The sequence below is a fragment of the Macadamia integrifolia genome, chromosome 11 (assembly GCF_013358625.1).
Source record: "Macadamia integrifolia cultivar HAES 741 chromosome 11, SCU_Mint_v3, whole genome shotgun sequence".
NCBI lineage: Eukaryota > Viridiplantae > Streptophyta > Magnoliopsida > Proteales > Proteaceae > Macadamia > Macadamia integrifolia.
Window position 1 is genome coordinate 28,885,243 of NC_056567.1, and position 20,834 is coordinate 28,906,076.

At 37.5% G+C, this 20,834-nt stretch overlaps 3 protein-coding genes across 6 annotated transcripts; 1 reads left to right on the forward strand and 2 right to left on the reverse strand.

Annotated features, from left to right (window-relative positions):
• Positions 1-2,337: 2,337 nt before the first annotated feature.
• LOC122093810 (probable polygalacturonase) lies at positions 2,338-8,519 on the reverse strand. Of its 3 annotated transcripts, none has more exons than XM_042664299.1 (8): positions 8,234-8,519; positions 7,961-8,050; positions 6,458-6,526; positions 4,946-5,263; positions 4,582-4,702; positions 4,300-4,474; positions 4,120-4,190; positions 2,338-3,130 (listed from the first exon to the last, which is right to left on the reverse strand). In XM_042664299.1, the coding sequence occupies exons 2-8, from the start codon at positions 7,994-7,996 to the stop codon at positions 2,457-2,459; spliced, it is 1,464 nt and encodes a 487-aa protein (XP_042520233.1). In that variant the 5' UTR covers positions 7,997-8,050; positions 8,234-8,519; the 3' UTR covers positions 2,338-2,456. The 3 variants fall into 3 exon arrangements, with proteins under 3 accessions (XP_042520233.1, XP_042520235.1, XP_042520234.1); XM_042664301.1 differs by having other exon boundaries at positions 6,835-8,050; XM_042664300.1 differs by lacking the exon at positions 6,458-6,526.
• A 2,450-nt stretch (positions 8,520-10,969) lies between these two features.
• On the forward strand, positions 10,970-18,349 carry LOC122093911 (pumilio homolog 24). Its single transcript, XM_042664462.1, has 17 exons — positions 10,970-11,507; positions 11,678-11,731; positions 11,846-11,907; positions 11,986-12,067; positions 12,184-12,307; positions 12,392-12,475; positions 13,016-13,130; positions 14,064-14,214; positions 14,325-14,438; positions 14,569-14,640; positions 15,009-15,059; positions 15,152-15,202; positions 15,539-15,646; positions 15,737-15,946; positions 16,505-16,579; positions 17,540-17,787; positions 17,888-18,349. The coding sequence occupies exons 1-17, from the start codon at positions 11,121-11,123 to the stop codon at positions 18,015-18,017; spliced, it is 2,118 nt and encodes a 705-aa protein (XP_042520396.1). The 5' UTR covers positions 10,970-11,120; the 3' UTR covers positions 18,018-18,349.
• Positions 18,350-18,820: 471 nt separating this feature from the next.
• LOC122093912 (dnaJ homolog subfamily C member 14) lies at positions 18,821-20,160 on the reverse strand. 2 transcript variants are annotated; one of them, XM_042664463.1, is made up of 4 exons: positions 19,879-20,160; positions 19,729-19,780; positions 19,582-19,649; positions 18,821-19,508 (listed from the first exon to the last, which is right to left on the reverse strand). In XM_042664463.1, exons 1-4 carry the CDS (start codon positions 20,017-20,019, stop codon positions 19,005-19,007), a joined length of 765 nt encoding a protein of 254 aa, XP_042520397.1. In that variant the 5' UTR covers positions 20,020-20,160; the 3' UTR covers positions 18,821-19,004. The 2 variants fall into 2 exon arrangements, with proteins under 2 accessions (XP_042520397.1, XP_042520398.1); XM_042664464.1 differs by having other exon boundaries at positions 19,582-19,780; positions 19,895-20,034.
• Positions 20,161-20,834: the final 674 nt, after the last annotated feature.

Genomic DNA, 20,834 nt, shown 5'->3' on the forward strand with positions numbered 1-20,834 from the left:
GATATCTCAGCCCTACCTCGGGCTGGGCTGAGTTGAGGATTTGTGGGATTTGGTTAATCCGGCTATGGATCATTAAACACTCCCTCCACTTTGTCTATTGTAAGGGTGTTAATCAGTTCAGTTTTAGTGTAGATGGTTCGATTTGATGTGGTGCAAGACTTTTTAAGTAAAATAAAAATTGAATTATTTAATAAACTGTTTCATATATTAAAACCGAAATAATTTATAAACGGTTTTAAATGGTTTTCTATGTTTTCTAATTTTTTTATCCAAACAACTTCTTTACCTTCAAAATTTTTAGTGAAATCGATGTAAATTGTGACATTGAATGAATTGTTTATTGTTATATATTTTTTCAGTAGTCTTTTAATGTAAATTTTTTTTTTCATTTATGAAAAACTTAACATTAAATGATTTAAACTCACTACTCATCGGTTTAACGGTTTATTTAAATATTTACGAACAGTTTAAACTTTAAAACCAAAATCGAATCATGGTTTTAATTTTTAAACCAAAAACTGAACCATTTAATAAACGGTTCGATTAGATTTCGGTAAATGGTTATGGTTTTGGGCAACATGTTGATCCCTCTCTATTAAATTTTCTTCATTTTGCAACTAAATTGTTTCACAAATTACCCTATTGCCGATTAACTGCGCCTACTAATGATGCCTTTCGCTTTCAGTTTAGACAGTTCCGAGTGCATCAAAAGACTTATCCATTTGATTTGAAAAGTTTAAAAAAAAAAATCATGACTAAAAAACACAAGGGCGAGAGATTAATGATAGGCTATGTTGCCCCTAAACCAACGTAGGGGGATTGATAGTGCATGCAAAGGCATCAACAAGGTTTTATTTCATTTTAGGGGGAAGTGTGCATCATTTCCACCCCCACCCTGGGCACCCCGTGTTTGACGCACAGACAACGTAGAATAGCAAAAATCTCTTCCCAAAATACAATTATCATATAGGAGAAGGTTAATTGAAATGCAGCATAGCCCCAACGCTCAATGCAGGGGGCAATGGGAGTATTAATAGTGGCAAGATTTCCACCTTTCATGGGGAGCAAGGTAGTTATTTCCTCCGCCCTGCCCCTCGTCACTACCTTTTAGGCTTATTTTTCCTTTATCAAATATAATAAGAGTTTTAGGTGCAAAATTGCACTTTCTTTCCAAAATTGATTTAATTTTTCTCTCCTTAATTTGGGACTAGCACAGCTTAAATGATTTTGTAGGAGTGGAGGTGTTAAGCACCAACGAAAAATAATGAAAATTAAGGGAATAACAACAAAAACGTACACAAAAATTGGGTCCCTTAGCATGTGTTGTTCAGTGAATTATTGCACGAATAAATGAAGATATAAGCACACAGACACTGTTAGTATCAACACATCACCTTGAAAGTGAGACAGCTAGAGGCATTTGAGGACCACCCAACCACAAAAAAGATCTAAGTGGTCCTCCAACAGAACGCATTACTTTAGTTTTGGGAATTGAGTGTTCTATTCTCTTTTATATGTTGTAAACATCATCTTCTGTTCTTTTCTGCATTATTTTTCGTTAGTGTTTGAAAATCTGAATGATGACAACACCTCAAATGTCTTTGTTTAAACCCATCTTTTGTCTATCATTGTCTCCCCTGTATAACAAGGTCATAAAACACAGTATCAGATACCATATGGGTCTATAATGATACGAATCAGCTGCATCCACCGTATTGGTCTCCAAGGATATCAATATGTATTAGACTAATACAATACTGATACCTAGAAGTATAGAACCATAGTGTAGATGAGGCATCCGTGTACAGAAAGTATACCTTGAAATTTTAGTAAAAGACTGACAGAACATAAAAGGAAGCAGCAAGAGTATATACATATTTGAGATGTCCAATTGCTGATGTACAGTACTAGTTGGGCGAAATGGGAAAGAGAAAGCAAAGGCTCCTTTTCTTTTTTCCTTGAAACTAGACGAGAATAGAATCATCAACTCTCTACAATCCTTTATTCCAAACACAATATCCACCTGGACAATATTTGACACAGCAAGCCATGAGGAATCATGTAACATTTTCAATGCAAGGGAAATGGGAAGAGGGTTTTTTTTTTTTTTTTTTTTTTTTTTGGGGGGGGTGGGGGTGGAGAGAGGAGGAAGAAGAAGAAGAGGCAGTGCTAACAATCTGCACTTGGGCTACCATTCCTACCAAAAATTTCCTTAAGAATGAAGAAATGGGTCTGTACACATAAGCTGCTGATAATGCATGACTGCAGCTTCAATGGAGTTTCGGTGCATGATGAGAAAAAATAAAAATAAAAATAAAAATAAACTTAAGAATAGAGGATTCAGAATCTGAAGTTTATTAGGAAAAATCGACTGAATTCAATAAGGAACTGAACGGCTATCTAGTTTATCTCTCATTGTACAGGAGCTGGAAGAAAGTATTGGCAAATTGAAAACCTCACAAGACCGCCGCATAACCATCATAAGATGCACGGGAAAAGCAAGCAGATGAAAAATTTGGGTACAAGCTCTGGAGATCCGGACATGGTTGTGGGATTACACACTCTGAAAATCCGAATACATTTGAACAGAACCATGAAGGTGAAGGACTAGAAGTGCTTGATAAGGAGATATTGGAAAGACAGATTGAAGTGAAGGGAGACTCTTGAATTCCTGCAAGGTCTCCAGCCACAGTGATGTTTGTGCCAACAACATTATTCAAGGAGATGCGACCAATAACTGGTAAAGCATTTGGATCAAACTTGTCATCAGGGTGGGATCCAAATTGGCCTGTGGCTTTGACTGCCTTGTGGACATTTTCCATTTCTAAATGTGACAAAAGAATGTCTTTTATATAACCACCTCTGCCCTTGGTAGTCTTGAATTCTATACCAGTGAAGGAATTCTGTATGTGTATGCCTTCCACGATAATGTTGGAGATGCCACCAGACATTTCACTACCAAAAGCAAGGGCAGAACCTGTAGAACCTTCAAGCCGAGCCCCTCTGATGTGAACATTTCCTGTCGGTCTTCCATAAGTAATGCCATACTCATCCCAGCCACTCTTTAGCGCAATAGCATCATAACCCACACTAATATTGGAGTCCTTAATGCACACATTGTCCGAAGAATCTGAATATGACATCCAAGCAGCTTCAATGAGAATACAATGATGTAACCTTTATGTTTTCTATTCAAAACAGTGGTAAACATCAAATAACTTGAAAGCACCAAAATGGATGCTTCAGGAATTAGATCCTATATACGTAGCTTCAGAAAAAAAAAATTAATAATAATATTTAGGTTTCCGATGTCTTCTATCTAAAGCTGACATTAAAAGAAGACAAATGAACTTGCTCTTCATAGATATAATAAACATTTGACGGTTTAGAAGAAGACATCACAGTTTCTGAAAGCTCAAGCTCAAAATTTTTTTATGACAACTATGGTAAGAAGGCTTGGCTTTGAGAAATTGTCTCATGATAGGGAAATACAGAAAATCTGGGTCTAAAAAGTAGGTTAGATTTTTTAGAGATCTGCATATACATGAGGTATAATACTCCTGTCCCATTTCAAGTATTATCCTATCTATTCTTTAATTCAAAAAAGTCCACAGCAGATGTGGCTCCTTCAAGATTGTTTTCCATGAACTGCTTATATATCAATTCAAAATATAACTGTTTAGATAGATTACCTCACTAAATTTGGTGGGGAATAAGAATTCAGGGCAAATGCAAATATATTTGGACATCTGCCCTATCTTTACATGAGGATGGACTGGTGATGGTTCCATACAATCACCACCTCGAACCGCTCACATGGCAAAACGGATCTGCCTAACTTTTTTTTACAACACAACTCAGCCTTATCCCAATTATCTGCCTAACTTTTTTTTATTATTGTTATTATTATTTCAGTTCCAAATAAAAAAATTGAAACACTAGGCAACCTTCATATTAACAAACTCCAATATACAGAGGTTATTGGGCAAGGTGAAGACTAGTGTAATAAAAACATGCCTACTCCACTAGCTAGCAATCACAGAAAGATCGGTCATTCATGTGAAAACAATGAGTAGGAATACACAAAAATACACTGAGCTGGAAGCATTCATCACAAACCTGGGACGATACCAACAGTGTAAGGAGAATCCAGTGGAGCATGTACAGTAATATTTTCGACTTGCACATTGCTGCATAAAGGTAAATAACTATGACTCAGAGCTTTCCTTCCATTAATAACTATTGAAATTCAGAAAATGGGAAGAGAGTGAATTCATCAGAATGATTTATCCAGTGTACCTGCAATAAACTGGATGGATGCTCCAAGCAGGCGAATTCAAGAAGGTGAGGTTTGAAACTACAACATCCTTGCAGCCAATACATTCCACAAGATGAGGACGGCTATAGTTTAAAGAATAAGAGTTGAATGACTCCCACCAAACAGAGCCTTGGCCATCAATAGTTCCATTATCACCTGGTGCATTTAATAAACCAAAGAACGTTATGTGGGAGAAAGAATTAAACATGCCTAATAGTGAAACGTATATCAATGGAGCAGGAGGAATGAAGCAATATCCTTGCCTGTTATCACCACATCTGTCAAATTATATCCAATTATCAAGCTACGATAACTTCCACCTGGGAGTTCAATTCCTCGACCATAGGATGGCAAGGGATCAATGATATCCCAGTGAGTAGGATCCTGCAAGGGAGGAAAACAAAGAACCATTAGAAGAAAAAAAAATTATCTTGCGGATGCAGGAAGCTAATTGAGTCTTTCATTATAGATGGATTTCCTAGTCAATGGAAAAAAAGCTTGTAAAAGAATCCTCAACTCAATTATTATGAATTCTTGCATACTATTCTCTTGCCTATCAGAGAAAAGGAAAGAGAGGGTTTGCTCCAAGTAAGGAAAAACAAGAGAAAAATTAGACAGAATTAAAACCTGCGAGCCAAGAATGAAGGCACCTCGTTCCAAGAAGAGAGTGAGGTGGCTAGTGAGGTTGACGCTTCCAGTAAGCCACCTGCCTGATGGCACATAGAGCTGTGCACCTCCCTTGTCAGCAAAAGACTTGAGATAGAAGATGGCATTTTGAAAGGCAATAGTATTCAATGTTTTCCCATTGCCAACAGCACCAAACTCTAAGATGGATACACTGTGAGGTCTAGGGTCCAAAGTTATCTTTTTATCACACTGTCCACCACTCCATCCTCCATCAAGTACATTGGCATTTCCTAATGCCAGAAACAAAAGAAGTGCCACCTGAAAAGAGGACAAAGAATAGGTTTAAGGAAGAAAAACAAAAGCAATACCAATCCTCAGAAATACTCCTGTTCTACTGACCAAAGCCCCGTTGCTGCAAAAAAAAGTTTACCAGGAAACAAAAAAAAACAACTAAAAAGGAAAGGGGGATTCCAAAAAATCACAATTAAACATATTCAATGGTTATCCAACAATTAGGCTCATCAAAAAAATTTGCAGGAAAGAAAATTATTACAAATCAAAGAAGCATGAAGAAATTCATATAAAGAAGATTTTGGAATAGACTAAACAAGCTTTATCTCTGAAAGTATGATACATTAGAGACAAATAAAGGTTACTGCCTTCTGGTCTGTAATGAAGTCAAAGAGCTAATAGAAATGTCCAGAGTGAAAATAAAATTTGCAAAAATATATGAAAAAAATCTTCGTTATACTCCTGCAAATGGGAAATTAGAGAACTAACCAAAAACATTAGCAAGGCCACAGGAAGACTCAAATCACCACAACTACACACAATTCGAGGAAATTGAATTAAAACTGGCAAAGTATTGGAGCCCAGATGAATTTGAGCAACAGAAGAATCTTTTGCTCCCGGAACAGGACAGAGCTACTGCAAAATTCAGCCGCTTAATTCGATAAAGTAGAATGTGATCTCTGGTTAAAACAAGAAAAGGGACTGAAAACTGATAAAAATAAAGTAGACAATGGGATGGATCTAAAATTCTTACTCACAATGACAAGCAGGAAGAATGAGAATCGAATCATAGGTCAAAAGTCACAACTCACCCACGAGAAAACAGAAACTTTATTACAAGCACAACATCAATATCAAGGTTTACAGTGAGAAAGCAAAATCTACTATAACCACGCCATTACAGAACGAAAACAAAAATCCAAAGCCGAACTTTAAAATCAAAATCAAAATCAAATGGACAACAACCCTTCGACGCTTACAAAACAAGATTACAGGAACCAATCCTCCTCCCCAGGACTGCATTAGTGATCCAAATCCATTGCCCACTTCAGAAATCAAATCTTCATGATGGATGAGTGGAGCCCAAAAGGGGAAAAAATAAATCAGTTTGAGGAATTATCAAATACCTAAATCGTGAAATCTTAAGGAGTTCAGTCACAAAAACCCATTGAAGAAAAGGTTTCAGGAAACCCACAAAAATATACAGAACAACGTACTTACTAGCCTCTTCATTAGCTTGTGCTTGCTTAAACACCTTGGGCAGCAGGCGAATGAAACCAGTATCAACACCTATGAAAAAGGAAAGGGCTTCAAACGAAAAAAGAAAAAGAAGAGAAGTGAAGCAGAAGAAGAAGAAGAAAAGAAAGAGAAAATATTGGGTATATAAGACAAGTTGTCATGAAATGAGAAGGTTAAAAATAAAGAAGGAAGGAGAAGAGAAAAGGTAAGAAAATAATGGTGGAAAGATGGAAAAAAGGAAGAGATCCGGGCCAGAGCTTCTCTGTAATTCAGACACACACCCGACATGACCCTATAAAACCAAAACAAATTTAGAAAGACAGCAAAGAGAATCATTACTTTTTTTTAACAATAGTTACCTCTAATTGCTTCGTTTGTTTTAGCTACAGAGATTAAATTGTCAACCAAATCGTCTGTCTCCAACAGTAAACTCGCCTAAATCGTTCTCCATCACATTCACAATCACACTTCTGTGAGAGAGAGAGAGAGAGAGAGAGAGAGAGAGAGATGGTGGGTAATAGTAAATTTGGTTATGAAAGGTGGAAAATCCAAGATATAGGAACAGAGCTACAGAAGGAAGGCAAGGCTGGATTTGAATTGACTCTCTGTAATCGAGGAGAAAGGAAGGATTGTGTTTAAGGAATAATAGAGATAGAGAGAGAGAGAGAGAGAGAGAGAGAGAGAGACGGAGGAGGAGAAGGTGAAGATAAAATAATCCCAAATAATAATTGAAGTCAATAAAGAAAGGGAGGACGGGAGAACTGGAGAACTGGAGAACAGACGAATAGTGAAGTGATGTACTGGTGTGCATGGGGCTTCGAGATGCACGTGGTTGCCAGGGGGAGAGGGTGGGGGCCCGTATCAATCATGTGGTTGATGCTAGCCTGGCCTCAATCACTCGCTCTCGCCATTAAAAAAAAAGCTCGAAAGTGGAGAAGCAGAGTTGTGTTTGAAAATGAAACTGAAATAACAATAACACCTCAGGTGGGGTTCAGAATCAAAGTTGAATTCCGAGTGTCAACGAATTAGTTCTGCAAAATCTGGGAAAAAGAAAGAAGTCATTCAAATTATTCTATATGATGGGATATGGTTGGAAGCCATTGCTCTTTCAAAGCAGTAACAGAAATGTGTCGCCAGACCAACTCCTGATGTCTGCCACTGCTCTGTTCCACTCAATTCAAGCACCCTTCAAGTTAGGTAGCTGAGATTCTGAGATTCTATCTCTCTCCTAGTGGCAAATCAAAATAATTGCAGGTTCACATGGAAAGGTTGTAGTCACTTTCTGTGCGAGCAGGTGAGAGAGGTTTCACACTTTCTCCAAAAGGAAAAAATCATGAGGCTCGGAGCTCACCCACCTTCCAAATAATTCAAATTAAAAAGACGAATGCGAAATTGATAATTAATGAGACTGGGATGTGGTGAAGAAGATGATACCATTGATAGCAAATTAGCAATATTCTCATCTTAATTTAAAACAGAACGAACCAGGTTCTGCGAGAGTTGCTGTATGCAACTACTCATCAATGAATCGAGGAAGGTGAAATTTTGGATCTTTGAAATGCTTCACAGTCGATCCTGCAAAAAAAATTCAAAGCTCGTCAGTTGTAAATCAGAACTCGTATCTTGTAAGGAACTGAATAATAAATGAAATAGTTACAAGAAGTTCTAAACTTTGAGGCAATTAACTCGGGAATTTGATTGAGGAAATTAATTCAGCTATCAGGACTCGGGATTGGGTCAAAGAAAGAAATTACTTACTTGAATGATTGATCAGGTGGCCGTGAATTTTCCATAAAAATAAGAATCAGATAAAGAGATGGATCCTGGACCTGGTGCCTGGTTACGTTTGCTTGTTACTCTCCTACCTTCATGAGATTGTGAAGTTTTACTGGCCATAACACTACGGGAATATTGGAAGCTCCTGATCCATGTTCTCTTTCTCCAAGCCTCCATGTCCACACGGAATTAGAGCTCCACAGTGGGTGCTCTCGCTCTTTCTTTCTTCGTCTTTCAGGCTTCTTCGCTTTTAGAACTTAGTGAAGTAGGTAGCTCAAGCTAACTGGAAAGTCTAAATATGCAATGGGGATTGGGGGAGCACCTCAACTACCAGTCTCTCACAGACCAAATTGACAGACAAGAAAAAGAAATATCTCCTTGACATTCAAACGTGTTTTCTTTTTAACTTTTGAGCAATAAAAATCTACAACTTTAGATAAATCTGTGATATAAAGTGTTTTTAGTGTTCTTCATAGGGTAGCAATGAGGTTACAAAATTTTGATTCTAATCCTAATCTTTTACATGTTCTGGCATCAAATTGGTAACTTTCAATTTAATTTGAGGTATATCAATGCAGCATATTTTACGGAGATTTTTATAGTTCTTCTAATGAGATAGTAAAATGAAAATGACATAGAGGAGTGCACACCAATGATGAATTTTGTACATAAATATCTTGAGATTTGATTGTTGAATTTTCATGACTCATATATCATTGGAAATGTCTCTCTGACAACTATCTAATGTTGCGATGATCAAACGTCCATTCATCCAAGAACATGGTGAAAATTATGCTCAAAGTAGGGGACTTGCAAAATAGTAATTTGCATAAAAAGTGTTCAAACGGTGTCATATTTGCATCGGGGTTTAAATAAGGGCTTAAATGACAAAATGCTCTTATCCTATGAGTTTTTGCAGTTTTGAAACAAATTGTGAAGAGACCCAAGTCTCCTTGAAGCAAAACAGTTATTTTTGCCACACAATTTCTCAAAATAGTGTCGAACTCAGTTCATCATCGTCTTGATTCTCAAGGGTCCTCCAAGGTGGCAAAATTGTCCACACATTCACAACAGTCTCCCACAACTCACTACCTATAACGTTAAGGATACTCCTCTTAAATTCTACTTTGCAAGTAGAGAAATAATTTTATTATGCTTTAGAGTTTAAAGCTCAACAATAAAGAATCCTTTCACACACACAAACATTAAAAAAAAAAAAAAAATGGAATTGGTACAAGATCAATCTCCATTGATTATGATTCTATCATAATTCAATCCTTTTGGAATCAACTTGACTCGCCATACTCAATTGGACTTCTATGTGTAGAATTAGCAAGCATTATACGGATGAGGCCCCGATCCAATCCACCAATTCCTCTGATTTGATTAGAGTTCTAAAACCATGTTTATCTTGATCAGTTAAAGATTTCTCAAGGGGAAAAAAAAAAAAGGTTCAAAAATATGTGCCCATTAGCAGTCAAGGTACAAAGTGCACTAAAAATATGAAGCTATGTGAGCTAAAGTCTAGATCACCTACTACTACATGTATACTTTGTGTACGATTAGGTGATACTATTTGTCGTTTTTTTTCTTCCATAAATGTCAATTGCAACAAAAATCATGAGAGCTTGTGGCTTATAAGTGGTCAACTAATCGTTTGGGTGTCAAGAGAGCTTGTGACTTATAATCAATTAACTTCTTCCATATATACGTGTTTTAAAACTATGCGGGCTTTAGTCAAGGCTGACAATATCACATTAACTAAACACACCCTTTAGGCCTTGACGAGTAGGTGACTGGAGGCTGGACTTCCTCCGCCATAGCTCTTATACCAATCAATGTCAAGTTAATTATAGATGTAATAATCCATAATTACAAATACCGACAAAGCTCCAAATGCTCAATTAAACTCATGTTCAAACTCTTATAGAAACAAAAAAAAAAAGGGGAATACACACTAGGGATTAATAGTCAAACAAGAAGAAATTTGTAACTCACAAGGAGATTGCATAACTCGGACAATAAAATAAATAAAATAATAATAATAATAAAAAAGTTTAATTTGGATATGACAATTTATAAAATGCCTGACCTCGGTAAAATTAGGATAATTAACTCAATGTAAATTGGATTGGTGTGATTTCAAAATCATAAAGTGGATTGGTGTGATTCCAAAATCAAAACTTTTTTGACGATTGAATCTACAAATTTGCACTAAAGTATTTGGGTGTGTACCTACTATGTGCATGCTAATAAATGTACTTAGACTAAACTTGATCCTAAAGCCCTTAAATGTATTTATTTTTTAGCAATGCCCCTTCTATGAAAAACCATATATGCTACCATCCATCATTCATAGATGGCTTATCTTCAAAGAAATCACCGTTTTTTAAAGTATGTATCATTTTTTACTCCCATCTGCAACCTATTCAAAGTAGATTCCATTCGATTCCTCGGCAATTTCAGTTGATCCAGATCGAAATCACAACTCAAAAGATTAGAGTCGGCCATTATCAATCCCGATTGCAGCCGATTCATATAAAAAACCGTAGAATAAGTCGAGTTTTCAAATACGAAGGACGATTCTAGGGTTTTTGGGAACCGATCCGATCCGATTCCAGATTCCCGATTCCCGATTCCCGATTCCCGATTCCTGATTCCGCTTAAACCATTTTCTATGCAAACGTTCAGCAAGGCACGAGGTGACTTGGAATTGTACGGAACCCTAGCATTCCATTAGGTCGACCCAAGGTGGGAAAATCCCCTCACAAAAACCCTGAGAGGCGGAGGGACTGATACTCTGATAGAAGCTCGAGTTCAATACCAGTAAGCAGAGGAACAGAGGAGAAAAAGCTCCGGCAATCCTCTCATGGCGGCAAAGGACAAACAGGACAGTAGCAAATCGAAGAAAAGAAAGCAAATTTCGAGCACTCCCAGAGAAGGTGTAATGGCAGCTCCTAAGAAGGACAAACTGGATCAAAGCCAATCGAAGAAAAGAAAGCAAATTTCGAGCACTCCTAGGGAAGGTGAAAGACCATCTCCTAAGAAGCCAAAGTTCTCTCCGTCGAAACCTGGACAGCCTCCAAGTAAGGGAGTAAAGAAAACTTTTTCGCCGAAGTTCGGAACGTCGAAACCTGGACAACCTCCAAGTAAGGGAGATAAAAAGACTTTTAAGTTCTCCAAATCCGATAAATCCAGTCATTTTTCCGAGAAGCAAGAACCTCTATCCAAGCGTGAACGTCGTTTGCAGGCAAAGGTTGGTCTCTCAACTTGCTCTGACGTCTGTAGCGATCGGAATTTTGGATATTCATATTGTCTGGTGGCACATCTTTCATTTATATTTTCTTCTGCAATGGAGATTTTTTGATGTGATTCTTTTAATTTTGTTAGAAATTGCAATTTATTTTGGTATTCGATTCATTGCAGGAACTGGCAGAGGCGAGGAAAATGAAGAGGAAGCGACATTACACTCTCGAGCAGGTGATCATGACTTCTTTTGCAAGTTCATACTATCAAAGGCTGAAAATTTTCGTGAATACCTTTGGAAATTTATTGGTTTAGCTCTTCGGAAATTAACTATGTTGTTTTCTTCAGGAACTTGCATCACTATGGGAAAAGATGAGGCGTCGTAACATTTCCAAAGAAGAGAGATCGACGTATGTACTATATTTCAAACTTATATGTTGGTTTAGTTCTATTATTAGTGAACGTTATTGACTTTGTATTTACATTAGGCTGATAACTAAAGCTCTACAAAAGATGAAAGGCAAAATTCCTGAGATAGCGAGCTCCCATGTTTCTTCCCGTGTCCTGCAGGTAATATCTACCCCTTGTTTGATTGCTTGCTTCCAAATTTGAGTAGGACTTTGGTTTTGTCCTTTCTCCTCCATATTAATTATTAAGTTGCAATTTTATTCTTCCTTTCACCTTAGACTTGCGTTAAATACTGCTCACAATCTGAAAGAGATGACGTGTATGAAGAGCTCCGCCCGCATCTTCTTACCATGGCATGTAACACTTACTCAGTTCATCTGGTGAAGAAAATGTTAGACAATGGTAGGTTCAAGTGTGAAATACTGTGACAAAGAAGTGAACTTGCTGGGTTGCTGATATCTTTATGTGCTATGTTCCTGTTTGCAGCCTCTAAGAAGCAGTTGGAAGCATTCATCTCTTCACTTCATGGACATGTTGGTTCTCTTCTTCGACACATGGTTGGATCTGTGGGTCAGTAATATTTATTTGGTGCCTTTTGTCTTCTTATTTGGGGGGGGGGGGTTGGTTGAGCGTGGTGGTGCAGCTGGCGATGGGTTGGGCATTATGCTATGCACTAATTTTTTTTTTTTTTTTTTGGGTGGTGTCCTATTCATATCTACATAGTGGTTTGTCTTACTTGGTGGTTGCTTCAGATTCTTTCTTCACAATAATTTTGTTGAAGTTGTATGTAATTTGCCAATCTATACTAGATTCTAATGAATTCTATAAAGGGCGGATTGATCTAAAATTTGGGGCAAGGACTTTGGACAGGGTTGAATAATGAAACTGGAGCCATGTAGCCGAGTGCATGTAGTTGTGAAAAGGCTTAGTTAGGTTGAACTAAAAATTGAAGTTAGTGTGGTTTGGGGTATTGTGTGATATAATTTCAATTGTCAGGTTTGTCTTTTCACTTTGACACTCATCTAATTTTGAAGTTTCTTTATTAGTATATGTCCTCTTAGTTTTTCATGGGTTAATCCTTGGATGTTGCCACTGTTTTTTGATATGCAGTTATCGAACATGCCTACCAATTGGGGAATGCATCTCAGAAGCAAAGGCTTCTATTGGAACTGTATTCTACAGAGCTTCAATTGTTTAAGGACTTGGTCTCTACTAAAGAGAGCAGGTATGGAGTTCAACTGATTATGATGGTTTTATATCTTTCATTGAACTCATACTCTCTCCCTTGCCTCTAGGTTTTTTAGTTGCCCGGATATACGTAGCTGAATAAATGGTAATAAGAATTTCTACTGTTACTGCTGACTCCTCAAGTACTGGGTGGTGCCTTCTTTTAGAGTATGGTCATCACTGAGGCTTTCATGTTGTCCATATTCTAAACGGAGGCTGCCTTCCCCCTGGTGAGGTGTTGGGGTTTGGGGAGGTGGGTTTGTTTCTATAACCATTTCTCCAAGTGTTACTTCATTCTGTAACTTCTGGACTAGTATGTCTTTTGCAGATGATCACGAGGCCTTTTGTCCTTACCTTGGGACTTCTTTCCATGTCAGCTACTTGTTTGTTTTAATCATCATTTGCTTTGTTGTGTAGCTAGACTAATCTCAAAAGGCTCGTCTTTCGTTTGTTCCGTTGAATTGAGCTTAATCGGGCATCTTCAATTTTCTGTTTCTTCTAGGCCTCCTGAGGTTCAAGCTACCATTGCTAGTTTGATGATTGATCAACGGTCAAAAACCTTCTTTTGAAATGAATAATTGGGGGTGGGTGCTGGTTCAACATCTATCAGTTTAATTGACAATCCACTCGTCCACCAACGTGATTGGTGGTCACTGGGAACCATGGTTGCCAATTCTGAAAATGTCAAAGCAATTATTGTTTCATAGATGATGTCACGGGCTTCTTTTGTAACAATATGACCGTAACACTATAATTCTATCACTATAATAGGCAAAAGTATCTAAAATCTGAATTGACGAAAGACAACTTTTTTGCTTATTTAGTTATTCTTTGTGGGTGTTTTCTTTCTTTGATATGTTGGTTGTGTTCTGAATTCATGCACCTTTCTATTCACTGTCTTCCCTAAGATTTGACTGTCTCCCTTTCTCAGGTTAATAGATTTAATTTCTAAACTAGGCCTACAAAAAGCTTCAGTGATACGACATATGACTTCTTTTGTTCAACCAATTCTTGAGAAAGGAATAGTGGACCACTCTATCATTCACAGGTCACTAGTCGAATACTTCAGCATTGCTGACAAGGTATTGCTTAGTCTCAACTAGCTTGTTTAACTCTTACGATGCGCCTTAAGATGCATTTGTGTTTTTCTATGATTGGGGCGGCTAAATTTCTAAATCAAGTTTGTTTAAAGTCCTCTGCTGCAGATGTGATCCAACAGCTCTCGGGGCCACTCCTTGTTCGAATGATCCATACGAAAGATGGAGTGAAGGTTGGCATTCTATGTGTTAAACATGGAAGTGCTAAGGTTTGTTAATTGTTATAATAGTTGTAGGAATTACTCTGTTTCTTTGTTGTTTGACCAGAAGTTTGAAAATTATATTTTTCACAGTGAATCATGACTTTGTCAAAATTTGAACTTTGTCTTCTGATATCAGGAAAGAAAGAAAATAATCAAAGGCATGAAAGGTCACATAGGGAAAATAGCTCAGGATCAATATGGTACCATGGTATGGAACTCTTCTTGAATTCTGCTAGTTGATGTTCTTGGAACCTTAGGGTCATTTGTTTGTTTTCCTTCTGTTCATCCTTTTTTTTTTTCCCCTTCTGCTCTTTTTTATTTTGGGCTGTTAAATTCCTTCGCATTACCTGGCTAATTGAAAGTTCTTTTGTTGGTCGCACCCTTCAATTGATTCAGTCTTGTCTTAACAGAAGAGGAATAGTGAGAAACAAGAATTACACACACACACACACACACACTGTTCTGTGCATTCCTTTGTAGCTCAACCTTAAACATTTGTCTTTTTAAAATAAGATTTATGCTTGTAACTTTGGATTTATTTGATTAGTTTCGTCTTATTTTATTATATTTTTCCAGATGCTTATCTGCATTCTTTCTGTAGTTGATGATACAAAGCTTATTACGAAGGTTAGTTTCTCCATTGATGGTTTTATAGTTCTCTTAGACTTTACGTGATTGTCTTATTAATAGGAGTTTCAAATTCAACTCTTCTTATGCAGATTATTGTCCGCGAGTTACAAAATATGCTTAAGGAGCTTGTTTTGGATAAGGTAAAAATTGAAATTGTGCTTTGTAACACAAATCCTTTTTTTCCTTTTGGTCAGATGTGGATGATGAATTCATGTATCTATAATCTGATGGTCCCAACCTATGAGAACTGCTAGGGAAAAAATCAATCTAATGAGATGACCTTCATTGTCTTCCCTGCTAAAGTATGGGACTGATGCTAAAGTTCATTAGTATCGATTAGGATCAGTGAATTGGGTTAATTTTTGTCCTGGAGTATCTTTGGGTGAGCAACCCCCCCCCCCAATCATATTTACAGCTACTTACCTTGTTTGCAGTCCATGTTACTAATTACTTTTTAAACCTGTTTTAACTGTCAGAATGGAAGGCGCCCATTGTTGCAGCTGCTTCATCCAAATTGTCCCCGTTATTTTAGTCCTGACGATCTGGCTACCATCAATTTATCCATTCCATCTCTCTGCACCAAGGCAAATCTCTAAAGCTATTTAGGCTTCTCAAAACTATCTGGCTACTGAAGCACTGATGTTAATCTAAACTTATTTGAAACCTTTTTTCAGGGTGAAAATAATTCAGACTTGGAAAAGCAAGCAAAATCTGTGGAAGTTGGTGAATCTGGAGAAAATGGCGCTGACAATGTTTCAGAGGTTGTTGTAGCTGATTCCAGTGATAGTATAAACCATGAGGAGAGCCTGCAGTCAGTGGATGGAGGGAAAAAAGATCCCTCTGTGCGAAGAATTCAGTTGTTGGTGGATAGTGGGCTTGCTGAGGTTGGTTCTTTCCTTCTTGGGTGAATGTATGTGTGTGCCTTTTCTTTTTCCGCCCGGGGTGGTGGTTTGGAATGCTTGCACACGTGCGTTTTTGCCAAGCTTGGCCAGATGGAACCAATTTTGACCACATATAGGGGAGATTTGGTTATTCCATCCATTAGATAAATGGGGATCCAACAGATTGCCCACATGTCATATGGCTTACCATGTATTGGACTTCTCCCTTTATCTTGTCTGCTATCAAGCTGTTTCTAAATTAGATTGTACAAGTTTTTCTTGGAACTTTATCTGCCATGTGGTGAAGTCCTCTTGGACTAAACATCATTTGGTGGGAAGTGTGCGACCTTCCAGTGTGCCAAATTGGGCCCCAACTATGCTGCCAGAGTGCAGATATTTAGGTGTCATATGTTTGTAAATGTTGGAATTTCGGAAGTACACTGTATCAGTGACAAGGATTTATGGTCAGCATATTGCAGAACTGAATTTTAAATTTTGCCCATTGAGCAAAATATATGGAGTTAAGAATTGGTAACTACAACAGACTTTTTTGTTTTGCAGAGTCTCATCCTTACATGCATTGAGAATGCGGGAGAACTAATCCGATCAAATTTTGGCAAAGAAGTCATATATGAGGTGATTGTTTAACCATTTATTTGGGTTGTAATGGTCAGGTTTTACTATAATTACTTGAAATCCATTTGGATAACATCCTTTTTTTGATTGAGGCATAAACTATGTGATTGAATAAATCCTCCTCTATCTGATGCGGGTCGAGGGCTCCTTCCCCTTATTCAAACTTTTAATTCATATTTTTCATATACAAATCTCTGATCAACGATAAAACAAGATCCTTATGTCTACGAAGTTGTTTCCTTGGATTTGTATTTAGGGGTTGGAGAAGTGTTAAATAGGAAAGTAATTTTATTGCAATAAAAAAGAATTTAATTTACAGCAACAAAAAAGAAGGGAATTCCTATAACATTGAAACCTGGGACTAAACAGTCGCAAAATCATTTAAGAGTACAAAGAATCCCCATGAACTCCCCTCAGCCTACTCATCTGCAAAAGAGTTGGCCGATCTCATTCTCCACAATAATAGAATAGTTTGAAAGGATCTAGCTTTCCCAATGAAGTGCATGTACCTTGGAATTCTATTCATTGTGGATGTAATTTTACTTTTAATAATTACAGTTTGCACTATTTTTGTTGAATTTTGAATGGCTTTAAACACAAAACAGCAATATTTTGTAATAGTAGTATTGGTAGAAGATGCAGCATAGCAGTTACAACTTACAATAGCCTAGGAAAATGGTGGCTGCGGGCAACCCTAATGTATCCTTTTGCTACTTTCATGAATTCTTTTTGCCCTCTTCTTGGAAGAATTTTTATCTTTTTACTGAGATAATCTCTGAATAGAACTTAGGCCTTGGATAAATGGCCATTCTTCATCGTAATTGTTTCACTAGTACAGGAAGATATATATGATGCCATTTTATTGTTTGTCTTTCCACATAATTATTATTAGCCCTCTTTCCATAAAAACCACGGGATACAACCAAACGATTACTGAATTGCTCTAGTTGATATACACAGGTGGCTACTGGTGGGTCTGATGGTGTTCTATTGTCAACTTTAGCTGATAGGTTAAATGCCTTGCATGAAGCCATAGCATCTCTGGCAGCCCTGCCCAAATCAGATGAGGCGGAAGAGGAGCATGTCCTTGAAAATTTCCATTCCAGCAGGACTATCAGAAAATTGGTCATGGACTGCTCCACCTTTGCGTCTACTTTTTGGAAGATAGCTCTGGAAGGGAAATGTGAAATGTGGGCCCAGGGTCACAGGTTGGTTTCCAGTTTCACCTTTTAAGCAGATGCACAATAAATCCACCTGGTAATAGCTTCTAACTATGTTTTATTCCGGGTTTTATTGCTATGGTTGCAGTTGCAAGGTGGTTTGTGCTTTCTTGGAATCCTCAGATTCTGTGGTACAGGATTTGGCAAAATCTGAGTTGCAACCCTTGATAGATAGTGGCTCTCTCAAAGTACCTGATAACAAGCTAGCAGAAAGCTGAGAGTTGAAAGGTTCTTGTAATATGGCTTTGCTTCTTGATGGAACAAACAGGGGTTCTGATGGATGACTGGCTTATCCAGACGTACTTCTGAAGTTACGGTGAGGCTTCTGCTGTGGATTCGAGTAAACTGAGCACTTTGGTGCAAAATGATTCATGTATAATTAATTCACTGCGGCGGAGGTGAAGTTTTGTAATTTGGGTATCCAATAGGGAAAAAAAAATAATTTAGTGTAGCCCGAGTTTCTGCGAGGAAAGTTAAAACAATTGATAAGTCCTGTATGGAATTTTTGTTTATTTTTTATGAAATGGAATTGCCACTGAAATCACTGCAATTATTTGTTGACTTTGAATCATGTGCAATTGGGGAGGTACTCCTCTGTATGCAAAGGACAATTAAGATACAATGGCATGTAAGTTGGAAAGATTCCAAGTAAATCATGGAATATCTGGAACAGCAGTACTTAAACTTGGCCGTGGACCATATTTGGTATTTTTTTAGAGGAAGAAAGAATGCTGTCAAGACACATGGGGAAGTGGGTATCTGGTTGTGGGGAATGCAAGTGGACAGCGTTCTCTTGCCCTGTAATTTTAAAAATTTTGCATGGTGTGATTCTATATTTGTATCTGCTTACTACCAGTGGGGATGCTTCCACTTAGTAACGAGGCTTAAATAAGGAGACTCTGGATCATTCAAGTATAGATCATTAGGTGAGTTCTTTACTGCATCAGTTTTGTATATGTAGCGTGGGAGATGTAGGCAAGTAGGAGGAGGAGAAGAACAAGAACACGACAACGACTTAAAATGGTATCAAGATTATACGGCACTGTACTAAACGGCAGCAACCCTATTCATTCTACAAATATTCTTTGGAAACATGGGTGTAGAAGTCACCATCAGAAAAGGGGATCTAGGGGGTTGGATTTGATGTTGTTTAGACTTTTATAGAGCTTTCTCATTCAAATTCAATAGAAATGAATGTGTAGGAATTATTTACAGAAAGTTTCACAATATCTGTTTGAAGATGATGATGCTGATCTGCATTGAAATGATCTCTTTTCTGATCCAATTTCAAAGACTGGGGAACTACACCTTCCACGTCTGTAATCAAATCCTGCAATATCAATATTTACCGATCTCAATAACCAGAAGTCTTTCGGTTTGTTGTAGATCTGAGTTCTACAATGGGGGTAATCCTGCAACGAGTAGTTACTCGGATCAAAAACTGGAAATTCATTTCCAGATGCACGATTGGCCTTCAAACAACTCTCTACCACCTTTGCTTCCTTGTTGAATCTATCTCGAACTTCTCGAAAACTCTGCAAAACCTTGTTTGATCTGATCCAGTATCTAGTATCTGAACCCTGAAGTTTATCTTCTGAATTGCCTTGGAATTTGGAGGATGAGCGTTTGCTGCAATGAGAGCAGAAGCTTTTCCTCCTCTCCGAATCAAATGCTCTTCTTTTCGTTCCATCAGAGAGACAAGCATATGCCTAGAAACAAAATTTTCTTTATTGCCTAGTAAGTCATTGATCAGAAAGTAGATATCCATTCTTCAAATCTCACCTGGGAGACGAGCTTAAATGCAATTTCAGCCTTGGGATGCTTGTTCTTATCTGGGTGAAGTTGCAAAGCTGCAATGAAAACAGAACTCACCAAGCTAGTAAAGAAAAAGAACATTGATTGTTGCTTCACTAGTGAGACCAAACGTACCAAGTTTCAGGTATTGTTTCCGAATAATTTCTATTTCTGCGTCTTCTTCAACCTATCAAACGGAGCAACCAAAATAAAAAATCTTAAATCACAAGAAGAAAAAGTTCAGAAATTTGAAATTCATTGTAAAATGAGTTGCAGGAAACATACACGAAGAAGAAGGTACCAATCAATTAATGGCGATTTGATAGGGTTCTGGAAGCGACGATGCTTGCAGGAACTGGAGCTTGAAGAGAAAGAACAGATCTGTATCACAAGTTGTGATTTGAAATCCAAATCTTCTCCTCCCATTCTCTCTATACTTAGAAAAATGAGATAAAGGGATACATTTCAATTGAGAATTCACTTTGTTCAATCTCTGCTGTCCAATTTTTTTGGGGTTTAAAAAGATCTGAGAAGGTGGAGCGGTTAGGAATGGCATGTTTTGCGGGAGAGAAGTTTTCAAAGTGTGATGAAGTGAGTAAAGACTAAAGAGAAAAAGGGGTTACCGTTAGGTATTCACAGGTGGCATTCCTGTGATTGTCTTTGTTTAAATTTGAATCTCATCAAGTATACATCACCAGAAAAAAAAGAAAAAAAGAAAAAGAATCTCATCAAGTGTATAGATGACGACACATCTCAAACAACTTAGGCGTTTCATGATTTTACTGTATTGTTAGTGTCTAGTTGCACCAAGGATGAGCATAGATGAAGGTATCGGTATTGTGGGTACCCGATACTTGATGCTATACCAATACGTATCCATATCGGTGACAACAGATACCAAAATATTAATATTCATTAGAGAATGTTAGTAGTATGAAAGAAATTTTTTTAATAAAATAAGGGAAAATGATATATGTTGATGTAGAAATCCGATCGTTGGCTCCAGAAGAGAAACCTACAGAAAAGGGGGTCTGAGGGGTGTTCCGGCCAAGAGGCTCCGATGCCTTAGTTTCATACGACAAATAATGTATTGAAGCAATGGAGAGAGTGAGAGATTGACCTCTTTTTTTCTTTAGATGGTAGATGTAATAAAACCCTAATCCCCATAAAGGGTGAAATACATTATTTACCTTTGTAGATAAGTACCTTGAGTTATGAGGAATTCTTTGACCTCTTTTTTT

Excerpts from the sequence above, each read along its gene's own strand:
- LOC122093810 (XM_042664299.1), bottom strand. The coding sequence starts at position 7,996 with ATGAGTAGTTGCATACAGCAACTCTCGCAGAACCTG. Across the intron at positions 6,527-7,960 it reads AGCAACTCTCGCAGAACCTG|GTGTTGATACTGGTTTCATT; the intron begins GTTCGTTCTGTT and ends CCTTTTTCATAG. Across the intron at positions 3,131-4,119 it reads CACTGTTGGTATCGTCCCAG|ATTCTTCGGACAATGTGTGC; the intron begins GTTTGTGATGAA and ends TGTCATATTCAG.
- LOC122093911 (XM_042664462.1), top strand. The coding sequence starts at position 11,121 with ATGGCGGCAAAGGACAAACAGGACAGTAGCAAATCGAAGAAAAGAAAG. Across the intron at positions 12,068-12,183 it reads TTTCTTCCCGTGTCCTGCAG|ACTTGCGTTAAATACTGCTC; the intron begins GTAATATCTACC and ends CTTTCACCTTAG. Across the intron at positions 15,060-15,151 it reads ATACAAAGCTTATTACGAAG|ATTATTGTCCGCGAGTTACA; the intron begins GTTAGTTTCTCC and ends CTTCTTATGCAG.
- LOC122093912 (XM_042664463.1), bottom strand. The coding sequence starts at position 20,019 with ATGGGAGGAGAAGATTTGGATTTCAAATCACAACTTGTGATACAGATC. Across the intron at positions 19,781-19,878 it reads ATTGGTACCTTCTTCTTCGT|GTTGAAGAAGACGCAGAAAT; the intron begins GTATGTTTCCTG and ends TCCGTTTGATAG. Across the intron at positions 19,509-19,581 it reads CATTTAAGCTCGTCTCCCAG|GCATATGCTTGTCTCTCTGA; the intron begins GTGAGATTTGAA and ends TTTTGTTTCTAG.